The 14407-nt window shown below is 36.4% G+C and overlaps 1 protein-coding gene across 1 annotated transcript in view; it reads left to right on the top strand.

The window, feature by feature from the left end:
• Positions 1 to 14407, top strand: part of LOC118006357 (complement component C6-like) — a 61372-nt gene that overhangs the window by 14190 nt on the left and 32775 nt on the right. Inside the window, exons 6-8 of the mRNA XM_034998978.1 lie at positions 1183 to 1321; positions 6257 to 6457; positions 11490 to 11730. Coding sequence (XP_034854869.1) covers positions 1183 to 1321; positions 6257 to 6457; positions 11490 to 11730 — 581 coding nt within the window. The remainder of the gene's footprint in view (positions 1 to 1182; positions 1322 to 6256; positions 6458 to 11489; positions 11731 to 14407) is intronic.

Genomic DNA, 14407 nt, shown 5'->3' with positions numbered 1-14407 from the left:
GATGACCAGCCCCCACACAGGAGCCTACCAAGAGTCAACTCATTCGAACAAAAGACACTCCTATCACCCAGGAAATTCCAAGGGATTTAGGAGCTCTGTGTCAGAAACTAGGGTCAAAGACCAAATATTATAACAAAAGATGTCCTTAGTGCTCTTATCACTTAGGCAGCTACAAGGGTTTTAGGACTCTGTGCCAGGAGCTGGGGAGCACAGACCATTATATATATTTTCTATTATCTTATCATATATAAGCCAGCATTATCAAACTTTCCACAAAACTTTTTTCACAGAATACATATTCATATCTATAAGAATTTAGAAATCTATTGGAGCATCTTGGAGAAGTTTTTCATCTACCACAAAACAATTTCTTAATTTCCATAATTTCTTCAATATTTGACTTGTGCTAAGCTAATGTCCTTCAGTTTCATCATTTGTAAAATAGGTGAAATAATTGTATCTATAACTGTATCACATGGTTATCATAAATATTAAATAACTATAATAGTAACATTAAATATAGATCAGACAGCTTGATATGTATATGTATAAATGTGACATATGCATATATGTATAAATATATGTGTATATTTACTATATATATACAGATAGTAAATATGTATATTATACATATGTAATGTATATAAATATACATATATTAAATATTTATATAAAAATACATATAGTAAACAGTATGTAAGCATTTGTTAAATAAATTTAAATATTAGTTATTAATAAAAACAATATCATTACAATTTTATTAAAATACTGCTATTACTATTTATTAGCTCTCTATAAGAATTCCTTTACTGTATCACACTGAAGGAAGTGAACCCAGAATAGCACTAATTATGTAATAATTTATTTTATAATCTGCTTCCAAAGTTTGTACTGGTGTGGTAAGTCATGAAATAAAAATAAACCTAAATTTTATTTCATGCTGAAAATCCAGAACAATTAAGTGAGTGGAATACAGAGAATCTAACAGAGCCAGAGGGGCTGAGTTTTGACTTCCAGCCCTTTCCAGCTGCCTCACCATAAGCTAGAAAAAAATGGGCTTTTCTTCAAGTCATTTGTCATGAGTCAAAAATGTCTAAGACAGGAGTTTCTTTCATATAAGTATGGTAAATTTTAAAGATTGCTCTACATCTATTGAATTCTTGAAAATTACTTTGTTTGCAGGTATCATTTTCTAGCAGGAGAGCCCAGAGGAGAGATCCTTGATAACTCTTTCACTGGAGGAATATGTAAAACTGTCAAAAGCAGTAAAGCAAGTAATCCATACCGTGTTCCAGCCAATTTGGAGAATGTCAACTTTGAGGTATGACAGCCTATCCTGGCGGCCCTCCAATGCTGATAGTGATTATAAACTAAATTTCCAATGAAAAATTATTGATGAATGAAGGGACAGAATACAAAGGTAATGAGCATTTTAAATCACCTATTATGGGTTGTTGTTTAATCCTTCCACAACCAGTGAGGTCAGTGTTATTATCATCCCTTTACAGATGAAAAAACAAATGTAACCAATTTGCCCATAGTCGAACAGCTTGTAAGTCAGGGATTAGAGATTCAAGGTCAGGTTTCCCAAACTCCAGAGTCCATGCTTTCTCCAGTGAACATTTAGCTGTACCTTCCCCCACACAGATAAATAGTTTGCTTGATTCCAAATATCCTCCTACCATAGCTAGTTCTCTCAGGTAACCACAATAGTTAGACGTAAAAGAGCTTCTTAAACAGTTAGACATAAAAGAGCTTCTTAAAACATCAAGATGAAGCTAAGGGTTACAGGGGTAGTACTTCTTACCTTTCCTCCTATTTTATTAGTTGATTTGGTTTTCTGTTTGTTTTCCTAAGTGTAATGAGCGCTATACTACATACTCCCAAAATCTAGCCCAGTGCCTTACACACGATAAGTGCTCCAAAACTGTTCAACTAAAGTAAACAATCGATTTCTTTCCATTTATGATAAGAGAAACAGGAAAGACAGGATTTTAATAGTAACATCCAGGCATGCAAATTTGACATGCTAGAGAGAATTTCAGGGAGTCCAATGATTTCTGAGCCTGCTTTATTAATAGTATAACTTCAGCAAAAGTCATTCAATCCTTCCTTTAGAAAACCTTTTACATATATATATATGAATATAATCAGTTTTCCAATTTGATCATCTCAATTTAAAGCCATCTAATATGTATTAATGGGCATAGGGAATGCCCTTGGGGCCCAACTGCCAAATTCAAACACCTTCTGGGAGGTGTTGCAGATAGAAGTGACAAGGGTAATAATTGACCTCTGACCAAGTAAAGAAACTCCCCACTATCTCCCCACAGATCCAGATGCTAATTCCAGAGGGCCCACCACCACCAAGGGAGGTGGAAAAGGTCTCATTGGTATGCTAAATAGGAACTCAGTATTACATTGTTCCAAAGAAATAGTAATTCTGCCAATAATAGCATTACTCTTGAGATGTATTGAATAAACTTTGGAGACAGAGCTAACACCCAAACATTTACATATAATACAGTTATGTTGGAGGATATCTTCTAGCTAGCACCTAAACAACCAACCCATACACTTATTTTAAAATACAATAATCCTCCACCACCACCCCCCCCCCAACCCACTAAATACTGCCAATATTCTCAGCAAGCATCTATTTCACATAGTTTTACAACTTTAACATCTTAAACTCAGCTCATGGGATGAGGGCAGATTTGGGCAAATTTGTTATCTAAACATTTTATACTTAACAGTTTTGAAAGTACTTGCTTATATTGTTTCACTCAATTCCCATAACAACCTTCCCAGAAAAATAGAAGATTGTTTATATCCATCGTACCAAAGGAAGATCCAAGTTAGACAACTTCCTCGGAGTTATGCAACAAGTAAATGGCACATCAGAATTAGAACTCCTGGCTCCTGCTGCAGGGCTGCTTGAGCTAGATAAGACCTTGACAGTAATAGCAAGAAAGACATTAACAACCGTGCCCCACGTGCCCCACGTGCCTTTCCTAAACTGTCGTTTAAAAGGTATTACCTGTGAGATTCACCAATGGGGTGCTAGAGCTCGCTCTTCCAGCTTACAAGAGTCACTTGTTAAATTTTCAGGAACTTTGCGAGCCAGTTTATAAACATAGCCATTACTAAATATTAAATATATAATCTTTTAACTAAGTAAAAATACTAAAAACATAGGTGATAATTATTCAAAATTATCAATTCTCCGTTATTTTGCTACATTTTCCCATCTATGCGCTTGAGGTTACTTACATCTATTGTATCTATGTTACGAAAATGCTTTGTAAAAATTTGCTACCATACATCTCTTTCCAAGTTTGAATTAAAAGGCGCCACACAAGTAGCTTGAATCAGCTATGGTAGGAATAGATACACCATAACCAAGGGCAAGTGCTATAGTAAATCACAGGTTATCCCCCTCCCAGAGATTGGTTTGTAAACATTTACTAGCAGACCACTGGATCCACCCACATAACTTGGTAACCCAAGTCTGGGTGGCTAGGTAGATCAGGAAATACAGCCCAAAAATCCTCATTCAGAATAAAAGAGACCCCTTTCATTATCAATGTTGATCAAAATTTGTCGAACCGTAAGAAGCTACCTGAGTTGATCTCTAACTATATGTTGTTGAGTTTTAGGTAATATTCAAGTGCTGAGGAAGGTGAATAATCAGATCCAAGGTCACAAGAGACTGGTTGACTTTTCACTGATCTCCATATTATTTTGTTCATGCTGTTAGCAGGCAGCCATGCAAATCTAAGCTGTACCTTAATGAAAACAGAGGAGGAGAAATTCAGCAGGCATCTGACTTCCCTTCTCCTATAGTATTGCAGTTCATTAAGGCAGATGAAATAATGGGCTGGCTGGTACAGAAAGATGAGAGGCTCTTGAAAGGAAGGGCAGGGAAGGAAGGCACTGGATAGGAAGTCAGATTAGAAGACTATAGGAAGAATTCCGCCCCTCAGGGATCCCCCAGCTGCTAACTGCAGAGCTCAATCACCATATGATTCCTGCATCAGCCCCCAGAGTTGTACCACTTAGGAATACACCTCTCTTTTTCTAGGTGGTGCTGCTTTGCTTCTGGCTGTGTGCTAAGCATTTGCTGTCAGCCGCAAAGTGCAGAGTGTGGTTACCACTAGACTTTGATTCTTAGCAAGACACTGACCTACCTAGACATGGCCTCTTGCTGCAACCCAAAGCTATGAAAACCTTCATAGCTCTGCAATCCCTCAAATCCTCCCCAAATCCCTTGTGAAATCCACAACTTCAGGTAGTGTCTCTAACCCACACAGCACAGGAAACCAGGTGCCACCGAGTCCTCTCCAACCCCCCAGTCCCTCTATCTCGCCTCTGCTCCTTTCTACAAACCCATCTCCTTTCTTTAAACTCCAAAAGTAAAAGTGTCAACGCACATCGAGTCATAGGTCATCAGCCCACTGGATCTACAGACAGTGAGGATGGATGGGCTCAGCGATGTATGTAATGATATGTAAATGAGGATTAAAACTGTTTCCCCAGAGTTTGGTTAACATCTCTTCCTGGGAAAATCTATACTTTCAAAAGTTGCCTTGGCTTTCTATCATGGAACAGCATTCCCATCATCTCTCTCTTTCCCTCTCTCCCTCCCTCTCCCTTCCCCATATCTGCTCAGCCAACAACTTCTGTGAACTTACTTCCTAAATATCTTTCAAATGCCCTGGTTTCTCTCTATCCAACCACCACTCCCCTGGACCTGGCCATTATTCTGTCTCATGTGGCTTATTGCAACAGTTTTTGTAACCGCTCTCCTCGCCTCCACTTTATTAACTCTAGTTAACGTGATCTTTGCAAAACACAAAAATGATGGCAACACTCTCGATTTTTCATTCAATTAGTATTTTTAAGGAACCTATTACATGCAAAATCTTCCTTTAGATGTCAATCCAAATACTTTCTCAGGGTATGCAAGGCCCCGCCCCAGTTTCCCAGTTCAGTCTAATTTTTCAGCCCTGCTCACCCATAAACCTGTTCCTCCACCAAGTTAATATACATGGGCAGATTTTCTCTGAGCTTCTGCCCAGGATACCTGAGCCCTCTTCCTTCCATGCTAATATTTTTTTTCCTTTAAGCTGACACAGCTTTTCTTGTGTGAGAGCTAATTCATAAAACAAAATATTTGTAGTTTGAGCTTTTTAGAGAAATGGTAACGAAATGTCAGCAGCTATACTTAAATATGATCCTATTGCTTCATTGCTAACCGAGGAGCTTCGTTTGTGGGCCCTTTAAATGCTAACTAGCACTGTAGTATCTGAAAGTAACACTGAACTTTTGACTGTATCTTACTGTTGAGCAAGACTCTTCTGCAGCTGGGTTATTTTGTCTTTCCTTCACTGAGTCAAATAGTACAAGCTATTTGACTGTGGCATGCAGTTTGCCTCACAGTGCATTTTAATACTGAATATTTTAAAACAAGAAATTTCCCCATTGCAAACCAGACAAGCATCTTTAACATAAAGTACTCTTCAATAAATTTACTTTGCAACTTCTTTTTTTTTTAATTCATCCATTGTCTCTTTTTACCAGCATAACCATAACAGGGATTTAACTTGTACTTATCCTGCTCCACTCCTAGTTCAAGTCAAGCTCCACTGGTTGTTTTTCTCCTCTTCCCAGGCCCCTTCAGTGAAGGCTGATAACCACTTGCCAGGCAGAACCAATCGATTATTTGTCTGTCCCACAGACATAGCCAGTAGAGTGCCGATGTCCAATATCTAGAGGAGGCTAAGTGGGTGGGAATGGAACCAGGGCAGGCTAGGACAGGATCTGTCCTCCCCTTTTATAGGCCTCAGTTTTCTGGAAGATACCTTCAATTAGTTGCAAAGAACGTCAAATTCACAAGCAGACTAAAAATAGCCCTTGTTGCTTATGACCCTGTTCAGTCTCAGTTTAGGAGTCGTTTCCTTGATGAAGACTTAACCTGGAGTGGCCTCTGGGTTTTACTGGTTATTTATGCCAATCCCATTAGCAGCACAACACTTCCCACATTGAATTAAATGTCGGTGATTGTTTTTCTCCCTAGCTAAGCTATTGACTCCCTGAGGACAGGGACTAATTTTTTCCTTTATTCCTAGCAAAATGGGTCTTCAACAAATATTTATTGAATGCATAAAGGCATGAAGGATCATTGCATTAGATCTTAACAAGTAGCTCTAATATTTCCTAAGTTATGTCTTATTTCATATGGATTTTTCTCCAGGTAAAAACTGAAGAAGATGATTTGGAAACAGATTTCTACAAGGACTTAATTCATCTTACAGAGAAAGACAATCAACAAGATTTATTTTCGAGGGAAGGGCACAGCAGTTTTCGTATACCAATTTTTTATTCCTCAAGGAAAACTCAAAGCACCACCCATAACCGTGCCTTCAAACAAGCCATTGAAGCCTCCCACAGAAAGGTAATCAAAATGGCTCCCAATCTGTTTATTCTTTTTGAAAAATTAATGCCAAGTCCAGCAATCATGCAATGAGAAGGGGAGAGGTTTTTTTACATCAAATCAGTAGGATTTCTAACACCAATTTAAATAGATTGACCTTGTTATATCCAATTTCAGAAGTTATAGAGGTAATACATATAATGATGCATATATTTGGCTGTATTTATGGTTGTGTTCTCTTTAAGTTTTCTTTGTCTTACTGTTTTAGGTGTATTTTTTATAAATCACATGTAACAGACCTTTGCTTTTTAAACATAATCTGACAGGCCTTTGCTACGGAAATTTTGCCTTCTTTGATTTAATATACCCACTGAAATACTTGATCATATTTCTTCCATTTTTAATTTTTCTTACTCATTTTATTTTCTTGCTGTTTCCTATTTCTTTACTTTTGCTGTCTTTGTCACATTTCTGTTTACTGCTTTTTGTCCTTTTGGTCATTTTGGAAGTGCTACTAAACTTTTAAATTCTGCTTATGGTTATCTTTCTTTAATTAACAAGCATAATTAAACCTATGTTTTTCTTTTATCACATGATGGGGGCTAATATCTATAGGCCCCAAAAGATGTTTTACTTCTCTATACCTCACCCCTACTATCTCCTTGAGAACGTATCTACCTTTCTGGCCCCCCACCACTATCATTACAGGCCTCCAAAACCTCAGTTTTACTGAGATAGTTCAAAACCTTTGTGTTCCCTTCCTTAGGATTCTTTTGTGTTCATTTTTATATTGCGCATGTTAGTTTGTATTTTATTCTGACTCTTGTCTTCTCTGTTTAAAGATTCCTCACAATACACTTACAAATTCCAAGTTCATAGTCTATATTTTACATTTGTGTTATATTTTATATATTATATGTGTGTGTGTGTGTGTGTGTATACATTTACTCCCTAAATCCTTATATATCTAAAATGCCTACGTTTTCCCTGAGCAATAAAGGAATATCTTGGCCAAATATAGGAATATTGGATCATAGTCTTCTTTTCTTGGTAGTTGATGGATGTTATTCCACTATCTTCTACTTTTCATTGTTGCATAGGAAAAATCACATGCAGAGCTGATTTTCTTTCTTTTATTTTCTCTGTCTGGAAATTTATAACTTTATTGTTATTGTTTAGAATTTAGGTTGTTCCAAGTATTAGACTTCTTCCATTAATCTTGCCAGGATCCAGTGAAATTCTTTCAATATGTAAAGATACATCTTTATCCATTAACCTTTCTTCTTCTGTTCCTTTTTCTTTTATTATTCGTATATGAAAACTCCTGGGACATGTTTTCCAATTAAGGGGATAGATTTCTATTAGACATTTTTAGACATTTACAAATCTCTTTTAAAATAGTATCTATTCCTCACTACAACCACCACTGTGTACTATTTGTTTTTTCCAAAGAGATAAATGGGAAGACTGAGCCCTGAATCATAGAACCTGAGGGGAGAGGTGAAGAGAGTTGCCAACACTGGAGCAGATGGGACCAGCAGCTGGAGGGCACCATTTTGTGGTTCTTCCTGCCTTTACCATAGTGCCTCTCATATTTTTATTTATTCACCCATTCATACACTTACATAAATAAGAGATTTTATAGCACTTTATCGATAATTTTCCTAGGCATTTCATATATCTTCAAAAGACCGCTAAGAGGGAATCAGAGTAGATATTTTTAATAACATTTTACAGATGAGTAAATTGAAGCCCATACATTTATTTTTAATGCAAGAAATATTTATCTGGTATCTACCATGTGTTAAGTACTACACTAAAGTCCATGAAGCTAGGTGGTTCCTGTGATCTTACAGTGAGTAAATGCCAGAGTTGGGCATTGAAATCAGTTTGTCTGATTTTTGCCCACTGTTCGTATCTACTACATTACACTTCAAGCTATCTGTTTATTCATTCATTCATTTATCCCTAATTTCAACAAACTGTGAAAAGAGTAAAGCTCTGGTGATATGAACACATAAAAGAAGAGAGAATAAAATAGATTCCTTTTATAACATAAATTATTAGTGCGCTTTAGAATAGGCTATAGGTAGCATAGTGTTGCTCAAACTTACCAAATTATATTCTTTTTCCTTTTAAGTTTTTATTTTAATTCCGGTTAGTTAACATACACTGTTATATTTGTTTCAGGTATACAATATAGTGATTCAACATTTCCATACATTACCCGGTGCTCATCACAAGTGCCCTCCTTCATCCCTGTCACCCATTTCACCCATCGCCCCCACCTACCCATCCCATCCCCCACGACCATAAGTTTGTTCTCTATAATTAAGAGTCCAATTTTTAATTTGTCTCTTTTTTCCCTTTGCTCATTTGTTTCATTTCTTAAATTTCACATGAGTGAAATCATATGGTATTTGTCTTTCTCTGACTGACTTATTTCACTTAGCATTATACTCTTCTAGTTCCTTCCATGTCATTGCAAATGGCAAGATTTCATTCTTTTTTATGGTTGAGTAATGTAAATTGTATTTTTTCTCTTCCAAGATTTCATTTAAATTCAAGTTAGTTAACATATAGTATAGTATTGGCTTCGAGAGTAGAATATAGTGAGTCATCACTTACATATAATATCCAATGCTCATCACAACATATGCCCTCCTTAATGCCCATCACCCATTTAGCCCATTCCCCCCTGCCCCACAAATTATATGCTTAAAACAAGTTGGAATCAGAATTACTAGGAAGTAAACATATACATCCCATGGCCCTTCTCTTCACTTACTGATTCTGAATATCTGTGGTTGGGCATGTGATTCTGGTTTTTTTTTTAAGTCCCCCAGCTTTCTCTAATGTCACATTCAGGATTGGAAACAACTGCTTAAAAATATAGTCTATAATGAGCAGGGAAATGGAGATGTTCAAAGAGACATAGATATATACATCAGTTTCAATGTTAAGATTTGCTTCACAAATGGTTTATAAATATTTCAGACATGCTAGAGATGACTCGTAAAACCCTTATCTGTGGATAAACAGCTGTTATTTGACCCTCTAATAGTCTGCCCCAAAGTGGAAACATTTTAGGCTATTCACAGTATCTGTTGGAACTTATGAAACTGCTGATATACAACCATTTTTTTACTTACGAAATTGTCAACTTCATCAGGTTGATCTTCAACATTTTTGATCAGATCTCCAACATTTTTGATCAGATCTCCACAGAATAAGGAAATCTCAGGTTAAGTAAAAAATGCTGCTGCAACCTTTCTTAGTCTTCAAATAGTGAAAACAAGGCACCCCACACTTGAACATCAATCCAAGTTCTTCAGTGGAGCTTAATGCTTTATTTATTTATTATGTCAATTTCAGATCTGACTAAACATTTTTTGGGCAGATAATCTATTTCAAAGTCAAAATACTAGTTTTCTTGGTAAGATTCAATGCTTTTCTGAATTACTTTATGACGTTGAACCCACAAAAAGGTGGTGAAAATAAAGCAAGATCTCACAGAATGTTGAAACAGATCATACATGGTTAAAAACCTACTGTCATGTCATTTTTAGTCTAAAATAGCCAGTTTTAGCCATCATGCACTTGATCAGTGTGTGTACATGTGCTGAGTTGAGTTACCAAGGTTTTACTTGTATTTTTTACAATTTAGTTTGTAAACAACCTGGAAATTTTGAGCCATCCATTTCAATGCCCGTGTCCAAACAGGCATTTCAGATACTCTGGAAGTGAGTGTGCTTCTTACTAAAAGTAGAATATCCATCCATCTTTCCAAAGCCATGGTTCTAAAAATTCAAGTATTAAACTTGAAAAAGAATTAACGGACACTGAAAATGTAAGCTCCTCAGAGGGATGAACTTTGTCTACCTTGTTCACGTCTGTTTCCACAGCATCTGAGGTAGCTGAGCAATAAATGTGTTAAAGGCAAGAAGGGGACAGGGGTGGGAAAAGGTAGGGGAGAGAGAAAGGAAGAGAGAAGGAGAAGTGTGAATGGTGACTCTTTTCAATCCTTGTGATTATTTCTTGTCTTTTGTGTTAGCAGCCATTTTATGCTGTAATTATAGCACACAGGAAAATAGCTATTTAATAATTTACAGCTACGATAAAGTTCTTTTGCTAAAATATGCTCCTCTCTCTGCTATTACTCAAACACTACAATTTGCTAAAATTGAGAGGTAGATAAAGGATATAAATTTTTTTAAAAGAACAGTATATGTGGGTATACTCATAAAACTCAGTGGATATATAGAAGGACAATTTAATGGAATGAGATTTGGGTATAATACCAACCACCAAATCATAAATTAACCTGACAGAACAAGAAATGATTAAAAAAAAAAAAAAGAAAACCCAAAAACCCTCACACAGATATTCCTATTTATGGGTAGAGGAGAGAGAATATAAATAATGTTGTTTAATTTTAACCCTAAGTAATTTTGAATCATAACATTTTGGAGTTGAAAAGCGGTGTGGTGTGTCACCCACTGCACAGCCCTCACCTGTGCCCCAGATGACATTTCACAGACACCTCAAGCCTCAGAAATATAAATGCCTTTTCCCAGTTTGGGACAAAGCCGTGACTTGAATCTCAGTTGCATAGCTTTCAATTAAAAATTTGTGCAATCCTTTTTCAATGTTTTGCATTAGCAAGGCTTTCGAAATAAACACTCAGTAGGGACACAATCATGATTGACACTCAAGAGTGAAAGATTTACTTTTCCAATCATTGATCTCTTTTTGGTAGATCTGTCTACAAAACCTGGGCCTCGGTCACACAGTTCACGTTCCTGAGATAATCTTATCTGTTCAGCCCTGTGAACGTCTCAGGAAAAAGTCCTGGGAAATACAACAAAAATTCTAATTTTGTGTGGGAGAGCATGCCACGGAGAGTTAAAGTTGTTAGCACGCTATGGTTAGGATGAAGCTGGTGATAAATAGATGACATTTAAAAGCTTGACACTTCAAACCTTCATTACCTTTAATCATCTTGGGTTTTCTTTTCTTTTCTTTTTTTCTTCTTTTCTCCTCTTCCATTTAGGATTCAAGTTTTACTAGGATCCATAAAGTGATAAAAGTCTTAAATTTCACAATGAAAACTAAAGATCTGCAGCTCTCTGATGTCTTTTTGAAAGCACTTAACCACCTGCCTCTAGAATACAACTTTGCTTTGTATAGCCGGATATTCGATGACTTTGGGACTCACTATTTCACCTCTGGCTCCCTGGGTGGCGTGTATGACCTCCTCTACCAGTTTAGCGTCGAGGAACTCAGGAACTCAGGTAAGCTTTTTGCAGCCCTCCCTTTTTTTATCAACTTGATTCGATTGCCTGCAATTCATTTTTCTCTTACTCTATTATTTTAATTCTTCCTTATCGACTTTTAGGCTCTGCTTTATTTCCAAAATGATATGAAGAACAACCAAAAGGTATACACTCAAGCAAATAAAATAAAAATAGAAAATTAGAACAAAAAAGAAGGAAAAATAAATATACTTGACCTCTTTGATTGGACATTAGGTTTGTTTCTGAATTTCCTGATACCTGGGAACATCATAAGCTACACAGTAGTGGTAACCTAAAAGAGAGATGCATGCTATTATCTCAAGAAAAAATGAAATTTGTCCTGGAATTAAACTCTAAAAGACAATTTACTTATAGCATTTTTATAGGAGATAATTTTATAGAAAAATAATTATAGCAAATTCACTAGCAGTCTTTTAATGATTTTTCAGTAAAAGCCAAGGGCGTAAGATAAAAGAACAATTAAGGATTTGACCAGGGACTAAGTTAACGTGGGCTAGATAGGTACCTACTGGTGATAAAACTTGAAGCCAGATGAGAAAGTTTTTGAGGAAAGTTTGCAACTTTATACTTTGGGATATAATCAGGGATATTTTTCTGCTTACATGTAAAATAACAATATAAGCCTTGGTTTATAAATAAATCTTGGTTTCTTAACTGTTACCTTAAATTGCCAATTCTAATTATTAATACAGCTTAAGCACCTTTAGATAAATTTGTTTTCAGACTCCTTTGTGAAATGACACAGGGCCCTTGTGATGATTCTATCATGTGTCTCTTAAGGACATGCTTAGGAAACTGTATGGTAACCAGAACTCAACTGACCAATTACCCCAGATAAATAAGAATTCTTGATCATGTGACTTTTATACAATAGAAATCAGGGGGTGCCTGGGTGGTACAGTTGGTCGACTGGCTGACTCGTGATTTGGGTTCAGGTCATGATCTCAGGGTCCTGGGATCGAGCCCTGCGACCGGCTCCACACTCAGCCTGGAGTCTGCTTCAAGATTCTCTTTCTCTCCCTCTGGCCCTCCCCGTGCTTTCTTTCTCTCTCAAATAAATAAATAAATAAATCTTTTAAAAAAAGAGAGAGAGATCAGGAATTTATTTAAAAAGACAACATCAGTCCCACCCTGGGGTCAAGAGAGTGTCAATCCCTTTCTTACATCTCATGATGGCAAATACTAATGTTTCATGTGGCTGCCCTCAGTTATTCCAAATTTTAAATGACTAGATATCCCTCATGGTCTACTTTCCTAAGAAAGAAGATGGGATAAGTGTCTTTGAGAAGGACTTTCAGTAAGAGAGCCTAAAAAATTTTTACCTGACAGAGTTACTGAAATCCAAAAGATTTATGCTGTGCTGGGCTTTCCACATTGCCTAACCCTAATGTTCCACTGGAGCAATGTTTGTATGATGAATTTAGTATCTTCTGCCATGAGAATACCACATTAATGCTGAGCAAAAATGGTTGGGGGGAAAACCCTTGATTGTTTTCATCTCACCCCTGGGATGAAATTATTTTGGTCACTTGCTGCTGTAGCCCAGAGAATAGTTTCTCACTTGATCAGCTATACTCATCATGCATTCAGAGCAAAGCCTCTAAAGGCTTAGCGATCAGGTCAGTTAAAGAACTATGTGAATCTTTAATCAGCCATCCAGGGTTTTAATAGTTAAAGACCCATGACCAAAATGAAGTGAGGAGCTATCCTTTCCTATTGAAATATTCTCACCTTCCATGTCTTTCTCTGTAAATAGAGGTAGAAACAGGTGCACATAATAAGGAAAAGAAGGGAGTTTGAGATGTGATAGGAAACTGGAAATATATGACCATAGATACCTACATACTCATATACACACATACATATACATATATATATAAAACACTTATATACACTTTGTAGTGTATATATGTATATTCAATTAAATATATTTCTATATTTAATATTTGTATATGTAATATATGTTCTTATATTCAATAAGTATATATATACATATATATATATATACACACATATATATTTCTCTGTGTCACAATAATAATACTGGTACACAGTTTTAATTGTGGTTAAGGTGAAGCACACCCAGACAGAAACAAATCTTAAGGGCGCCTGGGTGGCTCAGTTGGTTGAGCGACTGCCTTCGGCTCAGGTCATGATCCTGGAGTCCCGGGATCGAGTCCCGCATCGGGCTCCCTGCTCGGCGGGGAGTCTGCTTCTCCCTCTGACCCTCCTCCCTCTCATGCTGTCTCTCATTCTCTCTGTCTCAAATAAATAAATAAATAAATAAATATCTTAAAAAAAAAAAAAGAAACAAATCTTAATAAAATGGAATTCTCTGGTGGGTATGCTTACCTGTTTTTGCCCAGTCTCTAGGTGAATATATATTCTGGCCTCCTCCTCTCTCTTTTCCATTTCTTCTTTCTTTGTTTAACCGTAAGATAGAACTAGAGTATAGGCTTAGGTTTTATTTGCTTTATTCAATAAGAATTGTATCCCTTGTCATTAATTTCAAAAACATGACCTGACTATTTCATAGTACCTTTTCTCCCTCAAGAAGAGGAAAACAAAATTAAATTGCTTTTTTATTTGCATCCTTCATTTATTCCTCTATTGTTCAATGTCCCATAATCAATTTAAAAGCTTGAATAAAAGT

This window comes from Mirounga leonina, unplaced genomic scaffold (assembly GCF_011800145.1).
Source record: "Mirounga leonina isolate KUSES-001 unplaced genomic scaffold, KU_Mleo_1.0 Mir_96, whole genome shotgun sequence".
Classification (NCBI taxonomy): domain Eukaryota; kingdom Metazoa; phylum Chordata; class Mammalia; order Carnivora; family Phocidae; genus Mirounga; species Mirounga leonina.
Note: the sequence above shows the minus strand (reverse complement) of the source record. Positions and strands in the feature narration are given on the sequence as shown.